At 38.7% G+C, this 16608-nt stretch overlaps 1 protein-coding gene across 1 annotated transcript in view; it reads left to right on the top strand.

Annotated features, from left to right (window-relative positions):
- CDH7 (cadherin 7) overlaps positions 1-16608 on the top strand; it is a 243380-nt gene that overhangs the window by 138225 nt on the left and 88547 nt on the right. The window contains exon 3 of the mRNA XM_088475996.1: positions 525-644. Within this exon, the coding sequence (XP_088332122.1) occupies positions 525-644 (120 nt within the window). The remainder of the gene's footprint in view (positions 1-524; positions 645-16608) is intronic.

The raw sequence follows: 16608 nt of genomic DNA, 5'->3' as shown, positions 1-16608 counted from the left end.
AGATTTCTGTGAATTCTCCTGCATTGTGCTATTAGCACAAAGCAACAATTCATAAAATTATGCAGAAACTGCAGTTTCTACATCATTTTATGAAAAAAATAGCTTGATAAATAGGCCCCTAAGAGGCTGCCTTCTCTTGACTATTTATTCAGTGCACAAAATGAATTCTTGCATTTTGTGCCTGATACTGGAGGTTCATTTTAAATCTTGCATTTTCAGGCATATATTTCATGTAAATTTTCCCTTTAATTAAAAGTCATGTTTTTAATAGCTAAATTAACATTGTATCAATTATTTGTCTTATGTTTGAAGTCATTTTTTTAAATATTTAAAAAAAAAGTTAAAATAGAATCAGATCTTTAAAGCTTTTAAGCATTTGTTTATATGTACAGAACATGCTTGAAAAATTATATATACATCTCTGCCACAGTAATATTTCTAGAATTACAATATTATAAATGTTTTACAATGTACTGCTATAGGTTGAAATCTGCTTAACTGAAAGCCAATACCATTTTATTAAGGAACGTCAGTGCTGCAAGTAAAAGCAACAGATGCAGATGATCCCACTTATGGAAATAGTGCTCGAGTTATCTATAGCATTCTGCAAGGTCAACCATATTTTTCTGTGGAGCCAAAGACAGGTAAGCAGATAAGATATTTAATCTCACATATAATTGAATTATTGTAAATAACCTACCTAGATATTGTAGGTAAAATGTATATTAAATGTTCACATTAAAATATTGATGGCTTTATCTAGAAAATATATTTTCTATATTGTGTTCAATATTTTTTAGATGTCTGGGGGTGTTTGAAGTGAACTCATATTGGTATTGGTTGTACTAAGAAAACATCATATTTAATTGTCTACTAATATATCCACATTTTTTTGTGAAAAGAGTTGTCCAGTTTTAGACAAAAAATGTCTCTCTCTTCTACACATATATTTGACAAAGTCCAATTGTTTATTTTATTTTTATACAATTTTAAATAAAAAAGTTTGTTTCTTATCTCTTTTCAACTAGTAGAATTCAGTGGTAGATTTAGTAGAATTCACAATATTTGGCAAATCAGTTCAGATTATTCTGAATTTAAGCTGATTTAATGGTGAATTAATTTAGACTTGAGTCCCAAAACTCCAAAAAAGAGCCCATTGGAGAACAAGGGCCCTCATTCAGAGCCGTATGCTCTGAGCAGAGCGCACGCTGTGAATGAGGGCCGTCCTCCATAATTATGGAGCGTCCTCCTGGACACTCGTATAGCTGTGGGTCACCACCCACAGCCTGTACAAGCGTGCAGGTTGATGGCCGCGATGGTCTTGACCATCGCGACCATCGCCACTGCGAGACGGAGCCTGCGGTTGAGTTTTTCAACCGCAAGGCCCGGATTGATTTTGGCTCTATCAGAGCCAAAATCACTCCCACTGACATCACTAGTGATGTCAGTGGGCCGGCTTCCTGACGGTAGGCGTTCCCTTGGGAATGCCCCCATCTGGGAGGCACGCCCCCAGCACACCCACCAAAGGGGGCGTGCTGTCAATCAACATTGAAAGTCCTTCGCTCGTCGCCTCTGGCGCATGCGCACGACGGAGCTCCCTCCGTCGTGCGCATGCTCAGTGCAGACCATCGACCCACTTGCGAGCGGACAGCCGCTCGCGAGTGGGTCTGAATCAGGCCCAAGGTTATTAACAGTGCATGAAATAAAAATAAGCTAGTTATTTAGCATCAAGAAATTAATCATATCTTTATCCTTAGAAATGCTGTTTACACTTTCAGTCACTCTGACACTTGTTTACTTAATTGTGTCAAGAGAAATAAATCTGTTTTTATTATCTTTGACTTATGATGTGAGTTGTGACTATCAGTGGGTCTATTAGCTATATACTGTAGCTGTAAAAAACACCCAGTCAATGCAGTGCAATGTCAACTGGTATTTGCTATACCACAGTGGGCTAAATTATAGTGAAATGGAATGATTCCTTGGAACAAACAGAGAAATGTGATTTTCACAGTAATTTGTGATTTTAAGGTCAAATGCAAATGAGCCTTAAGGGTCTTATACATCTACATATATGAGAGTCTGGAGAATACAACACAATTATGCATAATGATAAGTGATGCAAGTCACTGGTGCGGTTGCTTGTATTGAAACTTTGCCTTTTTACCTAAATTGTACCCAGATTCACACACAAGACAAGAAATGCCAGCACCAGTAATTAGGGCTAAGGATTCTGAATTAAAACCTCTATGCGCTCCTGTCTATACCTTCTAAAAGCCTGCCTATGCCTTCTGATATTGACGCTATTTGCGTATGCAGTCATAGAGTAAAATAAAGACTTTAGACCTTGAACATGTGTTTCCAAAGCACAAAGTATTATTCAAGTAAAGTACAGTCAGTTACACGCTGTGATCTAAGTACAATTTAGCACAAAGAAATTATACAAACCCAAGATACAGTTATACATATGCACGCGCTCTGAACCAGATGCCGGCATCAGCAAGAAACCTCCGTCACTCAGCAATCAGCAAGAAGACTCCTGACTGGTGTCACAACACACACATTTATACCCTTACAGAAACAGACAACACAATAGAGAGGTTCATTGCGATCCCTTTGGTTCTCCATCACAGTGCATTTGTTACAGGACATTTAACAGGTTGATTCAAATGGACAAAGAACAGCCTCTAACAGCTTGTTGCCTCCGTTTTCCCACCTCATGCAAATCTAGGCTGTTGGTTTTACAAAGTATATTTTGGTGCTTTAAGTCTCTACGGTCCATAAGTTGAGAATGCATGTTGCGATCTTCACACCGATGATACCGGAAAGCTGTTGAGAAGTGCAGAGCAGTATAACACCAAACACGGCTTACTTATCACGTATTAAACCTTAGATGCAGTAAACAGTCATTTCTTTACATGCTGGCATTGTGAATGAATCATGTAATAATAATCCTTTTGCACTATGGAACGATTGCTTTAAGTGTATGTATGCAAGGGAGAATGACACTAAATAGTGTTGTGTGTCTGGGGGTCTGTGGGGTACTTAGTGAGCAGCACTAAGCTGGAATGGTATCTCTGAGTGTATGGGACTAAATCGGTATTGGTTGTGTAGGGATCGTTAAAAAGCTGAACGTGCTAATAGCTATTTTGCGTTGTGCACTGTTTAACATTGCGTGTATGTGTTAATGTGAATGCAGGGAAAACACCACTAATTTGTTACTATTTTGCACTGTTCAATGTGTTGGAAAGTAATTTTTATGTATGTTAAACACCATCGGTATGTGTTTGGGGAAGATTGTTAAAAAGCTGGCCATGCGTCTTATTAGCAATTTATCATTGTGTTTTATGTACTATGTGGTTTTGACAAATTTCTATTTATTAGCAATTTAGCATTGTGTTTTGTGTACTATGTAGTTTGGACAAAATGGCGCTGTGTGACCTATTTCTAAGATGGAGTCTTGTTGCCATTCGCAAGATGGCATCGTGCAGGTACTTATTTTTAAGATGGAGTCTGGTTGCCATTCACAAGATGGCGTTGCGCCAAGCTAATTTTACACTGATTCTGTCTCAGCCACTAAACCAGCTTCGACAGTCCACCCTTTGATAGCGAACAACATGCTATCACACTCTGAGTTAAAAATTAATTTAGGCTTACATTTTGATAAATTATTTAATGTTATATTATGGGATGGCACAAGGTGGTTCTTAATCCATCAATAATTTGTCTCTAGGAGGGGACATAAAACTACCATTGTATGCACACCGTGGATCTTGGAAGATCATGGGAATGATGTGGGGATGTATCAATCCTATAAAGGAAGTCTTGAGGAGGATTAGGGACTTACATTATTTGAGATGTTTTTTTTTTAAATAACATTTTAATAACACATTTTGTGCATGTCTACATATACATTATATGATGGTATTTCCTAGTTCAGGGTTGTAATGCAATTCTACATTTACCTCAGTATTCATATGGGCACTACTTACCACCATCATTATTTCGCTCTTCCGATTTACCTTATTTTTAAATTTTCCACACTTCAACACATTAGGAACACACTTGACACATATGCCAATTACAATGATGACAACCAGTATAAGGCTCAGGAGTTTACCTATGCTTGCGATCATGTCCTGGACCCACTCCCCTAGACCTGAGAACCACTTCGCTGGGTTCAACCATGAAACCCATTCCTCTACCTTCTCCTCTACTTCAGCCACTGAAGCATTATGGTTCTTCCAAAATTCCCATTTTAGCTGCAGAATTTCATCTATCTTCCGGTCTATCATCTCCTTGGGGTCACTGGTGTTATTAGTAATATATGTGCAGCACTGTTCTACAAACTGGGTGGCCAATGTTACACAATACCCTCCCGTGAAAGCTGTTAAACAATTTTGCACTAGTCTGTGTTGCACCAGTTCTTTCATGTACGCTTGCAATTCCCTACCTGTATACCTGAAGGTGTCATCATATATCTCGGTGATATTATCTATCAATTTAGCAAGATCTTAGATATATCTAAAATTTAGTATACCTCGAGCGATCCTGGTGGGATCCAATGCAACTAAAACTTGAGAGGCAGATGTCTCACTAATAAACTGTGTGGCTTTATGCACGTCACCAGGTATCATATTTCTTTTGTCTCTGTGTTCATACTGTGTGTGAAGATATGGTGATGGTGTGTTTTTATGAATACCAAGCATTTCACCATGTGAAAGGGTCATAATTTCTGGAAGTAGTCTTCCCAAATAACATAACAATTACGGTACTAAGATTGGTCAGACACTCCCCTGATTTGGCATAGCACTCCTCCTGACTCCACTCCATCAGCACTGCCATCAGCTCCCATCTCCTCTATCAGTCCTCCATCACAGAAACTAGGTATCCCCAAACAGATCATCACGACATAAACTCTGGAAGAAAGAACTAGGATGACCACAGCAGACCACTCCATTGCTGGAAGCACTGACCTACACATTTCTTTAGCTCAGGTATCTCACCGCACCTTTTAACCCTCCTGGAACAGGCTCGCAATCAACAGGTTCACGTTGTCTGCCTCGACTCTGCATCGTATCATCACTGGTTGGTTGACCTTTCTACAGTGAGTGGAATGGACCCTGGTATCTCTCCTGGCCACCTTCAGCAACACCTGATTCGGACCTTCCCAACGATCAGTCAAACAACCTGAGCAAAAAAAAATTTGGATCATAACAAATTCCCCAGGTTTGACATCATGACACTTTGCATCAGACATGTTAGAAAATAACATTTACAATTTCAGTTGTTCTTACTCAACTTCGTGAGACACTGCACAGTAACCTCATTATCAAATTTTCACATGAGGCTGCCTGTTAAACAGTATCTCAAAGGGGGACAGATAAAAAGACAGTCTGGGATGATCTTGATATTAATACCCATCACCTTACACATGTTTTGGAAGACATCACCTGTGAAATGAGTACCCCTATCACTTTTAATAATTCTAGGGATATCGTATCTGCATACAAATTCCTGCAAATAAATCCTGTTATTAATAGCTACTGCTCTAGTGTCTCAGCCCCTGGGTTTGGACAGTTTCCCAAGTACTTGACCTTAGCCTGCCATGGCTGCAATTTGTCCTTAGCAACCTTGTTTCCTGTGTGTGAGAGATGAAGCACAACAGTTTAGTATCATTTAAACATGGTATAAATGAAACAGGGCATAAAAATAAATTGTCCACATATTTTATCAGAGCACAGATCTATTGGCAGGTTGGAAAGATTGTAAATAGTCATATAAGGCCTGGGAGAAGATACTGGGGTTGTCTATGACCCCATGGGACACTCGTGTCCATGTGTAGTGTCTCCTCCCCCTAGGTGAGAAAAGCAAAATACTGACAGTCAGGGTGTTAGGGCACAGGGAAGAAAGTAGAACAGAGATTGGGTATCAGTTACATCAATTACCATTACCAGTTTTTCCGTAGTACTTCCCATCAACCTGTCTATCTGCAGACCACAAGTATGACCCGACACCTAGCATTGGCTCCCACTCTCCAATAAAGCATTAACAGCCACAATTGGAGCTGGTACCTGTTGGAGGTTTCCTGTATTCTGTGTATATCCCTTATGAGGGTATACAGGTACTGTCTGGTCTGGGAGTCCTACATTCTTCACTTTGCAGTACTTACTTAGGTGTCCCACTTGGTTGCAGTTAAAACATTTTTGTGAGCGGGCTGGATGAAAGGATTGTTGTGGGGGTTGAGCAGGAGGGAAAGGTGGTGGGTATGGGTAAGGATATTGAGGGAAAGGATATTGTGGGGATATGGAGTTTGTGGGTAGAATGGGACTTGTGGCTGTGTGTGATAAGTGGGGTAGTGCTGTGTTTGCAGTGGTGTGGGATTGGTGAGGATGTGTAACTGTTCAGGTGCAGGTGTGTGTGTGGGTGCAGGTGTGTCTGCTTTCTGTGATGTTACCGTCATTCCTTATAGAGCTTGAATACTGACAGCCATTAGTTTCTCACTCTGGGTCTCTCTCTTCTTTGAGATGTTTTTGTCATGTTCTATGGCGGATTCTATGAGGGTATCTATTGTGACTCCCCTCCAGCCAGGCTGTGAGGTCTGAACCCAGGTCTTTAGGTCTTCTTTAAGGCCTTCCATGAGTTTAGTGACAATCATTCCCCTGTGGTGAGTGCTATCTTTAATATCTTCTAACCCAGTGTACTGGGTGATAGCCTGCAGAGCCCGGTCGCAATAGTCTTCTGCAGATTCACTCTCTTTTTGTTTTATAGTGAAAATTTTGTTCCAGTTAACTACTGCTGGAAAATATACACCCAATTGAGTTATAATATGGGAAATGTTACCTTGGTTTACTTCGTCTGTTAAGGGAACGTCACCATCCAATACACAATCCGTGATAAATTTTGTCACATCGATATTGCGTGGTAGACAGGCCCTTACACCACTCGCCAATCTTTATTGGTTGGCTTGTGAGAACTACCCAAGTTTCTCAAAAATCTTTGACATTTGGCTAGTTCCTTTTTGGTATTGGGGAAATCATTCATGATGGAATTTAGCTCTGCTCTTGTCCAAGGACAATGCATTACCACATCCCTTGTGGGCACTACTCCGTTCGCATCCATATTCCCATTCAGAACAGTTATTGTCCGGATGGGATGCAGACCAGCCGCACTGCTACTGTTGACCTTATTACCTGGCTGGAGGCTTGAAATGGCAGACATGACAATAGGCTCATTATCCACATCATAAACATTTTCCTTATGGTTACATAAGAGAGGGTAGAAATTACTTGTTACATTTTTGTGGGTTTTTTCAATAACTGTACCTGCACCCCCATCCACATAAGGTGGTGGTGGTGCGCATGAACTACTGGTAATACCTTCCGCAATGCTACCTTGCTGCACGTGCGTGCTGTTTTGCAGCTTGCACATATTGCAATCTATCGCCGCAGGTGTATTTTCTGGTGATGCATTCGCAATGCTAGTTTGCGTTGCTTGCACATTTTTAAACCATGCATCCGCTTCATGCTGCCACAATTTTAAACATTTGTAATATTTTACCTTTTTCACTCGAGAACGCACCAAACAGATGTGAGCTCGGACATTATTCAATATTTCCTTATTAAAGCTACCAATTCAAGGAAACGGCCTAACACTCTTCCTCGTCATATTAAACCATAAATCACAATACCTGGTTGCATAGGCACCATACTTAATATGTCGTGCTGACCCATGTGGTGCTTCCAACAGCAGCAAATCATTTAACATCTCTACCGTTTGCTTGGCCCCCATCCTGGGAGAACCCTAAGTTTTTCAATAAAGATTTAAATTGGTGAAAGACAGTCTAGATACTCTCACTTACCTATGGAAGTTATTTATAGATGCCCCCACTCACCTATGGAAGAAATTTCTAGATGCTCCCACTCACCTATTACCTCTCAGTTTACAATCACAAGTTTCCAGTGCAGCTCAATTACAATGCTCCAGTAACCCAACCTAATTACTACACACTGCAATCACACTGAGAGCCAGTCCCTACAACAAAGACAATATGTAAACCGGCCAATGTGTTTAGAATGGTAGCTACTACCGAGCAGCTAGGCTAACTCCTGCACCTAGCCCTTAAGGATCATACAATACCCTTAACATTTAGGACCCATGTTACACCCTAAACAAATACTCACAATCACACACTTTTCCTGTGCAGAAAAAAACCATGTTAACCCAGTTATTGGCAACAATTGATAATGTAACCTCAATGGCTTTGTTTAAACATGTGGCAGCACAACCGGAAGTACGTATACACTATTGTGCGACTAGCCGCATACACAAAAATGCAACTACTACACAACCGTATGACTTACCCTTAGTTGCGTAAACAAAACTGCATCTCTACTGTGCGCGCAAAAATGCGACTCAGACCCGCGTACACAATACTGCGGCACCCCTTTTTAATGTAAAATGCTATCAACAAAGGAAAACAAACTTTTTCCTTTCTTGTCCCTGGATTCTAGTCAGCATCCCTTGCTCACACAATAATGGATAGCGATCTCTCAGCATCGAGTGGTTGCAGGTAAACTACTTGTGGCCACTATCCACCCTTTGGTGAGATATTGATAACCATATGTATATTGTGTGAGTAGGTAAGTGACCTCACACTACGAGCCTCCAACTAAGGATTCTGAATTAAAACCTCTATGCGCTCCTGTCCATACCTTCTAAAAGCCTGCCTATACCTTCTGATATTGACGCTATTTGCGTATGCAGTCATAGAGTAAAATAATGACCTTGAACATGTGTTTCCAAAGCACAAAGTATTATTCAAGTAAAGTACAGTCAGTTACATGCTGTGATCTAAGTACAATTTAGTGCAAAGAAATTATACAAACCCAAGATACAGTTATACATACGCACGCGCTCTGGACCAGAAACCGGCATCAGCAAGAAACCTCCATCACTCAGCAAATCAGACTCCCAACTGGGGTCACAACACACACATTTATTCCCTTACAGAAACAGGCAACACAATAGAGAGGTTTGTTGTGATCCCTTTGGTTCTCCATCACGGTGCATTTGTTACCAGACATTTAACAGGTTGATTCAAATGGACAAAGAACAGCCTCTAACAGCTTGTTGCCTCCATTTTCCCACCTCATGCAAATCTAGGCTGTTGGTTTTACAAAGTACATTTTGGTGCTTTAAGTCTCTACGGTCCATAAATTGAGAATGCATGTTGCGATCTTCACACCGATGATACCGGAAAGCTGTTGAGAAGTGCAGAGCAGTATAACACCAAACACGGCTTACTTATCATGTATTAAACCTTAGATGCAGTAAACAGTCATTTCTTTACACGCTGGCATTGTGAATGAATCATGTAATAATAATCCTTTTGCACTACGGAACTATTGCTTTAAGTGTATGTATGCAAGGGAGAATGACACTAAATAGCGTTGTGTGTCTGGGGGTCTGTGGGGTACTTTGCGAGCAGCACTAAGCTGGAATGGTATCTCTGAGTGTATGGGACTAAATCGGTATTGGTTGTGTAGGGATCGTTAAAAAGCTGAACGTGCTAATAGCTATTTTGCGTTGTGCACTGTTTAACATCGCGTGTATGTGTTAATGTGAATGCAGGGAAAAACCACTAATTTGCTACTATTTTGCACTGTTCATTATTTAAGTTCATGGTGATTTTAATGTGTTGGAAAGTCATTTTTATGAATGTTAAACACTGTATGTTAAACACTGTCGGTATGTGTTTGGGGAAGATTATTAAAAAGCTGGCCGTGCTACTTATTAGCAATTTAGCGTTGTGTTTTGTGTACTATGTAGTTTGGACAAAATGGCGCTGTGTGACCTATTTCTAAGATTGAGTCTTGTCGCCATTCACAAGATGGCGTCATGCAGGTACTTATTTTTAAGATGGAGTCTTTTTGCCATTCGCAAGATGGCCTCGCTCCAAGCTAATTTTACACTGATTCTGTCTCAGCCACTAAACCAGCTTCGACAGGGCTCCCTTGTATGCTTGTTGCATTAGTGATGCAAATAAGATTAATCATTTAAAAAAATATATTCTGGTGAGTTGCTTGGCATGGCTAAGTTGCAAAGCCCATGGCGCATCAAACAGGGCTATATGGCTCGAATTCAGCAAAGGTGTATATGGACACATCTGTAGCAAAGTGTGATGCTGGTGCAGTACTGAGATTCTATGCTGCTATACAATGGCTGCCACTTTACCACCTTTAAAATAATTTGTTTTCGCAAACTGTTAAATTGTCAAGTTAGGATATCTGTTGTTCAACTGATTACTGCTTTAAGTTTCCAGTGTTGGCAACTGTAACTTACAGTGTGAAAGTCACCACCTTTTATATGTAGAGCAGTAGCGCTCTCGGGGAAGTTTCTGTGTACCCAGAAACCCCCCCTGACAGATTGGAGTGCAAGCACCATGTTCTTAAGTCCGACCTCTCACGACAAATTGCCATGATTCGTGGGTCAATTTAGAGGAGGTGGAGCCAATATGATGTGATTCCATTAGAATTGTGTAATCTGCCCCTGCCCCCTCCTGATTGACATGCAAATTGTGGCATTTTGCAGTAAGGGGGAAGGGTCTAATTATACGATGCAAGTCTGCTAGGTCCTGTGCTGATCAGATCTGCTGTAAGGTAAGTTTGTTTCTAATGTATATGTGATATATGTGTGTGTATATATGTGTGCGCGTGTAAGGTATGCGTGACATATGTATATGTGTGAGTATATATGTATACATGTGTGTGTATGTATGTGTATACACACATACATATATACAATATGTATATATATATACACATACATACATACACACACACACATATATATATATATATATATATATATATATATATGAGGGGGGGTCAATCTATAACAGGCAAACGTACAAGAGTCCATTTTTTAGATCTCGGTCCCATCGTACCTGCCGAGGTCAGCAGAACAAAAGGGAGAGGAAGGCCACCCAGTGGCCACAGGGTTTAGTGTTTAATCTGTCTAAGAGAATACTTATGGACTGTGAATTATCAGTATAGAGTGAAGGCTTATCCTACTGTCCTTTTTGACAATATACAGTGGAAGAAGGAAGTTTACATGCTGAACAGGAGTTTCAAAATTAAGGAACACTTTATTGACAGTTCCCAAAAAGAGTATGACTTACCTCCACAACTACTCAGATTACAAGAAAGATCTTTGTTTGACCCTGTTAGCAGTAATGCATCCATTAATACATTTCATGTCTGCTTGATAAAGCTGTTTGTGAGAATCCTAATTTTCATAAACCTAGATTCTGGAAACTTAATACAGTGGAACTAGTAGCTTTGAAATATCTATCTGCTTGTGACAATGTTGTGTTCCGCCAACTGGATAAGGGTGGTGCCATTGTGGTTCTTAATTGGAGTGACTATAAGGAAGAGGCATTGAAGCAGCTTATAGAAAATTATCGCATGACTCTACTTGTGAGTTAAAAAAAAGAGTTGGATACTGTATTGTCATCATCTTGTGTGCAGGGCTTGATCTCTGCATCAATTAAAAGAGCCCTAGAGATGAATTTTCCCATTAGGCCTCTCTTTTATTTAATTCCGAAAATCCACAAAGACCCGGTCAAGACACCTGGCCGACTGATTATAGCTGCCTGTGGATCATTATACCAAACCATTTGGATGCTTTGGTCTAGCTTGTACGCAAGTTTTAAGCAATGTATCTGAAGGATACTAATAGCCTATTGGTCTCCCTTGCATCAATTTCTGATTTTCCTTCTGAGTGTATTTTGTGTTCGGTTGATGTTTGTAGCCTCTACACCTGCATCTCACATACAGAGGGATTGCAGGCTACAAAGATGCTTATCACTAACAATCCACTGTATAAGGGTCCCTCCAATGAGTTATTTTTGGAGTTGCTTGATCTAGTGTTGACTCGCAATTATTTTTTGTTTGATGGGTCCTATTTTTTGCAACTCTCAGACTGTGCGATGGGGTCCATTGTGGCCCCATCATATGCAAATGCCTTTATATTTTCTGTCGAACAAGATTTTTTTTTTTCAGATCCGATTGTAGCTAGTAACATCATTACATTTTATCATTATATCGATGATCTATAGTTGATTGAAAATCATAACAGTCTTAACAACCCTGTTAAATTTACCTTTATCACCGATATACGGAGTGTACACTTCCTTGATGTGACAATTACAAAAACTGAGGGTAGATTAGTTCCATAATTGTTCTCTAAACCTACCAATAGAAACAACATCCTATGGGCGAGTAGTGCTCTTCCAGTTCCCCTTAAGAATGCTCTACCATTCTCCCAATTCTTGCATACTTTGAGAATTTCTAAAATAGGGTTGAAGTCATTAACCAACTAGAGATGATATATGAAAAATTTATACAGAGAGGCTACAGTAAAATTGATCTTGATTGTGCCAGGGCAAAAGCATTAGCCATACCTGTTGACAAATTATTGACCTTTAGTAATAAGAGTGACAATCATGTCACCGGTAGACATACTTGGGTTAATACATTTAATCATATGAGTACTTTTATCAGTCAGCAAGCTAAAGCCCTGTGGCCCATTATTACAATGGACAAAGACCTGAAACACCTACACAATACTAAGATAATGTCCTGTTATCAGAGGGGTAAGAATTTGAGGGATTACAATGATTTGTCATTATTAGGTAAGACCAGCAATAAAAAATTCTACATTTTTGGGTAATCCAAGATTGGGGTGCTTTAGATGCCCCAATTGTATCACCTGTTCTTCTTTACAAACAGGATCATCATTTTTCATCCTTACTCGGGAGCCAAATTTAGTATACGTCATTTTGTGACCTGTACTACTAAATTTAAAGTGTATGCTATCACTTGTCCCTGCTCCAAATTGTATGTAGGAAAAACTGAATGCACCTTGAGAGATCGGATAGTTCAGTATCGTTCTACTATTTGTGCCGCTCTTGTTTCAGGTACTAGCGAGCAGCCAGTAGCGAGGCATTTTGTATTAGCTAAACATAATCTCTCATCCCTTCATTATAGAATCATCGACCATGTTCCCCCACTTGTTAGAAATAATTACAATGTGAATCTCAGTGGATTATGCAATTAGATTCTCTCTCTCCTCGTGGCCTCAATGAGTCTCTGGGTTTGCATTGCTTTATTTAAATTTGGTGTTCTGGTGTTGTTTAAGTCTTATTTGTGGCTTAGTGGGAATGTTGTTTATTCTCTATGAAACGCTAGGATACTGTATGTGATATATGCTTTATTTTGTTCAGTGGTCTACACATTGCGCTTACAGCTAACATTTCTTTACCCTGGTAATATTTTTCACATTATATGTGGGTGATTTTTTACAATTCATGTAAGCACAGACCGTTTTTATTTATATGTTTGGTGTAAGTCCTCTTGTGCTGTTTATTATGGTTGCTATAGCAACTGTTGAAGGGGATGCAATGTCATTTCCTGTTCCTTGGACTTCTGTTTTTGGAACCAGGAAGTGGCGTCCCTGACAGGCACATTGACTAACTGTTATTTATATGGGGTAAGTGTTATATGTTTATATGTATTGCGTGCTTGACAGAAGTGCGGATTAAAGTGCTGAATTGTTGCAGATTAAGCACAGCTGATGTGAGTCTTTTTTTACGGAATGCCGCATTGTGGTTATTATACACAGTCCATCTTGTTCCTGAGGCTGACTGCGTAGGGCACCCGGTCATTCTGAATTGTATCTCACGACTGCCGGATTATGGATGTGTATATACATATTGTATATACATATTGTGTGTATATATATATATATATATATATTTAACCCCCCCCAATAAAAATCCTACGTTTGCCCCTGAAGAGTTCCATTAATCTTTATGTTAGTACCTGGACAGCTGCAATAAATGTATAGGATGGAAAAAACTGAACTTTTCCTACAGCTCTGTGATTGGTAACTGCTAAATCAGAGATTGTAAAAGTTTCTGTAGTCTTCTGCGACTCAGTGATTTCTTTGCCAGGCTCTGGATAAGGTACAGGGATGGAAGGGATCCCTAATAGGTTTTATTTGTGCTACCACCAATTTACCAGAGTGGGTGGTTAGGCACATCCTTCAGATTCCAACTGCACTAGAAGATATTTCTAGCAACATTTCCAGTTTCAACAGCTGTGTGATGATTTATATTGCAGTTTAGTGAAAGGGACATCACAGTTTTCCAGCTTTTGTCAAATTTTAGTAAAAAAAAAATACATTATTGGCTTTTTATTTAACAGTTACTGTTCATTGGAACATACAGTATGTCCAAGCAATTGTACAAGTGATTATTATCTCTGCTTAGTAACAAAAAGAAGAATAATACTTTTCAGAGCTTTCTTTAAAGAATAAAAAAATGGTGATCTTAAAACAAATACAATAAAACTTTTTGTTGGAATTAACACTGATACATATAGTTGTTGGGTTTGTTTTTACCTTTATTTTATATTTAACTTTTTTGTTTTTTGTTTCTGTGATCCTGCATCATATTTGAAAATACATTTAGTTTTACACTATTTGCAACATACTCACTACCACAAACACACAATTTTTATACAAGTTTTATACATATTCTGTATGGTCTCGCAGCTCGTTACACAGGTAAAAAAAACCTCCAAATAAGGATAAAATTGCCTTACCATTGGCCTTTATCTGTACATCATACAGTTGTCACATTTACTGGAAAAAAACATCAGTCAGTTAATGGAACATTGGTCATGCACTACATTCTAATAATACAATTAAAACTTAATAAACTTCAATAAAAATCATATATTAGGAAATTGGTTTTTGCAAATACCATGGTGTTTGACTATTCCAGTGAACACTGATCGCTCTAAAATCAAACATTGGAAGCTGAATTACACTGACAAGTAATGTCTATACAGTAGCTCAACATTCATCATCCATTCAAGCAAGGGAAGACAACGTACAGGGATAGTAATCATTTTGAAATACTTACAGTACATAGTTCTTACTGATTCTTTGTCCCAGGTTCAAAGAAAGATTAGTTTTGCTTCTGGGTGCCTGGATCACTTTGTAGGATGCTTCTCTTCAGTGAGCACTTGAAATGTGGTTGGAATTGAAGCTTGAAAGGCTAAAGCAAAATGTAGTAAATATTGAAAAGGTTTGGGCAAATTTTAACTTTCAGCTGAGAAGTGATCACCTACAGTAGCACAGTGCCAAAGTAAAATTGAGTGGCTCAAGTATTGAAAAAAAAATGGTATGCAAAGTTCCGAACACAACTTTTCTCAGAATCTTTGGAAACATGTAGAAATCACAGCACAGAAGCAATAGGCAAGTATCTTAAATGAGCTCGTGCAAAACAGCCAAGTAGAATGGCATACTACTAATCAGCGAAGACTTTTAAATGACCATAGTCTATATGGTTTGGTGTTGCTGTATAAATTGTATTCCACCATTTTAAGCATGCCTAACTCTACTAAATTATAGTTAAAAATACCCCTAACTTTCTACACTGTGCATTTACCACCTCATGACACAATGGCATGTTCTCCTTACAGGGACTATGCAAGACATGATTACCATACATTATCAATTATATATTTCTACTAAAATACATATCATTGGCACTCCATTTTAGTCTTAAATTAGTCAATAAGCATCTGGACATCTTATTTTAATATGATACTGTTAAACATTTGAATATTTAGGTGTTCATTCTAGCACCCTGCAAGTGTCACACCCTCTGCAGTTCATCTTTCATGTCTAGTGTGTCGCTCTCTGCTATGGTGCTTCTAGCACACTCTGGTCTGTATCTCAGAAGTTTGTTGAATCAGCTGAGTGAACTAGAAGCACCAGAGCAGAGAGCGACACTCCAGGCAGGAAAGAGGAATTGCATAGGTAGTGACAGGTGCAGGGTGCTAGAATGAACACTATATTTTTATTCTATTGATTTTGGTATGTCTAAAATAATCTTCCTTTCTAAAGAAAGGGCCCTTTTCTAGTGAAAATGGTGTCATATTAAAATGTTGTGCTACCACGTTGAAAGTAAATATAAGAGGGTCACACCTGGGAATATGTTTATAATCAGTCAAGACCCATTCCAATGTTACTTTGGATTTGTGCTGTCTAGCTGAAATTTTTAATTCTCCAAATCTTTACTTTTACTCAAGTGCACAATTTTACATATCTCATCTAGCAACACTAAATAACATTCTTACATATTTGTGCAGAGTGAGGGGATTTCCTGTTAGCAGCCAGAATTTAGCAATAAACATTCTTCTCATCTAAAGTATAAAAAAGCATAAATAAGGTTTCATAGCTTTTATTTTGCAACTTAACTTCATGTGTTATTGCAATAACAAATATGTTACATTAGTGCAGTATATTCTAAGAAAAGATTGCATTAACATAATGTTTGGTTGAATTGTTTTGGCTAATCATAGGGTCAAAGGTTTTACCTTCAGCTAAAAAACATATTTTTTGAAGGATATAATATACATTATCTCAATGAAGAATATAAATTTACATGATATTTGCCAATCTGCATATAAAGTGAAGGGGTAAAAAGTTACAATAACAATAAAAACCAATATTTTAGTTTTGTTTGCTACA

This window comes from Taudactylus pleione, unplaced genomic scaffold (genome assembly GCF_031769625.1).
Source record: "Taudactylus pleione unplaced genomic scaffold, aTauple2 ptg000179l, whole genome shotgun sequence".
NCBI lineage: Eukaryota > Metazoa > Chordata > Amphibia > Anura > Myobatrachidae > Taudactylus > Taudactylus pleione.
Note: the sequence above shows the minus strand (reverse complement) of the source record. Positions and strands in the feature narration are given on the sequence as shown.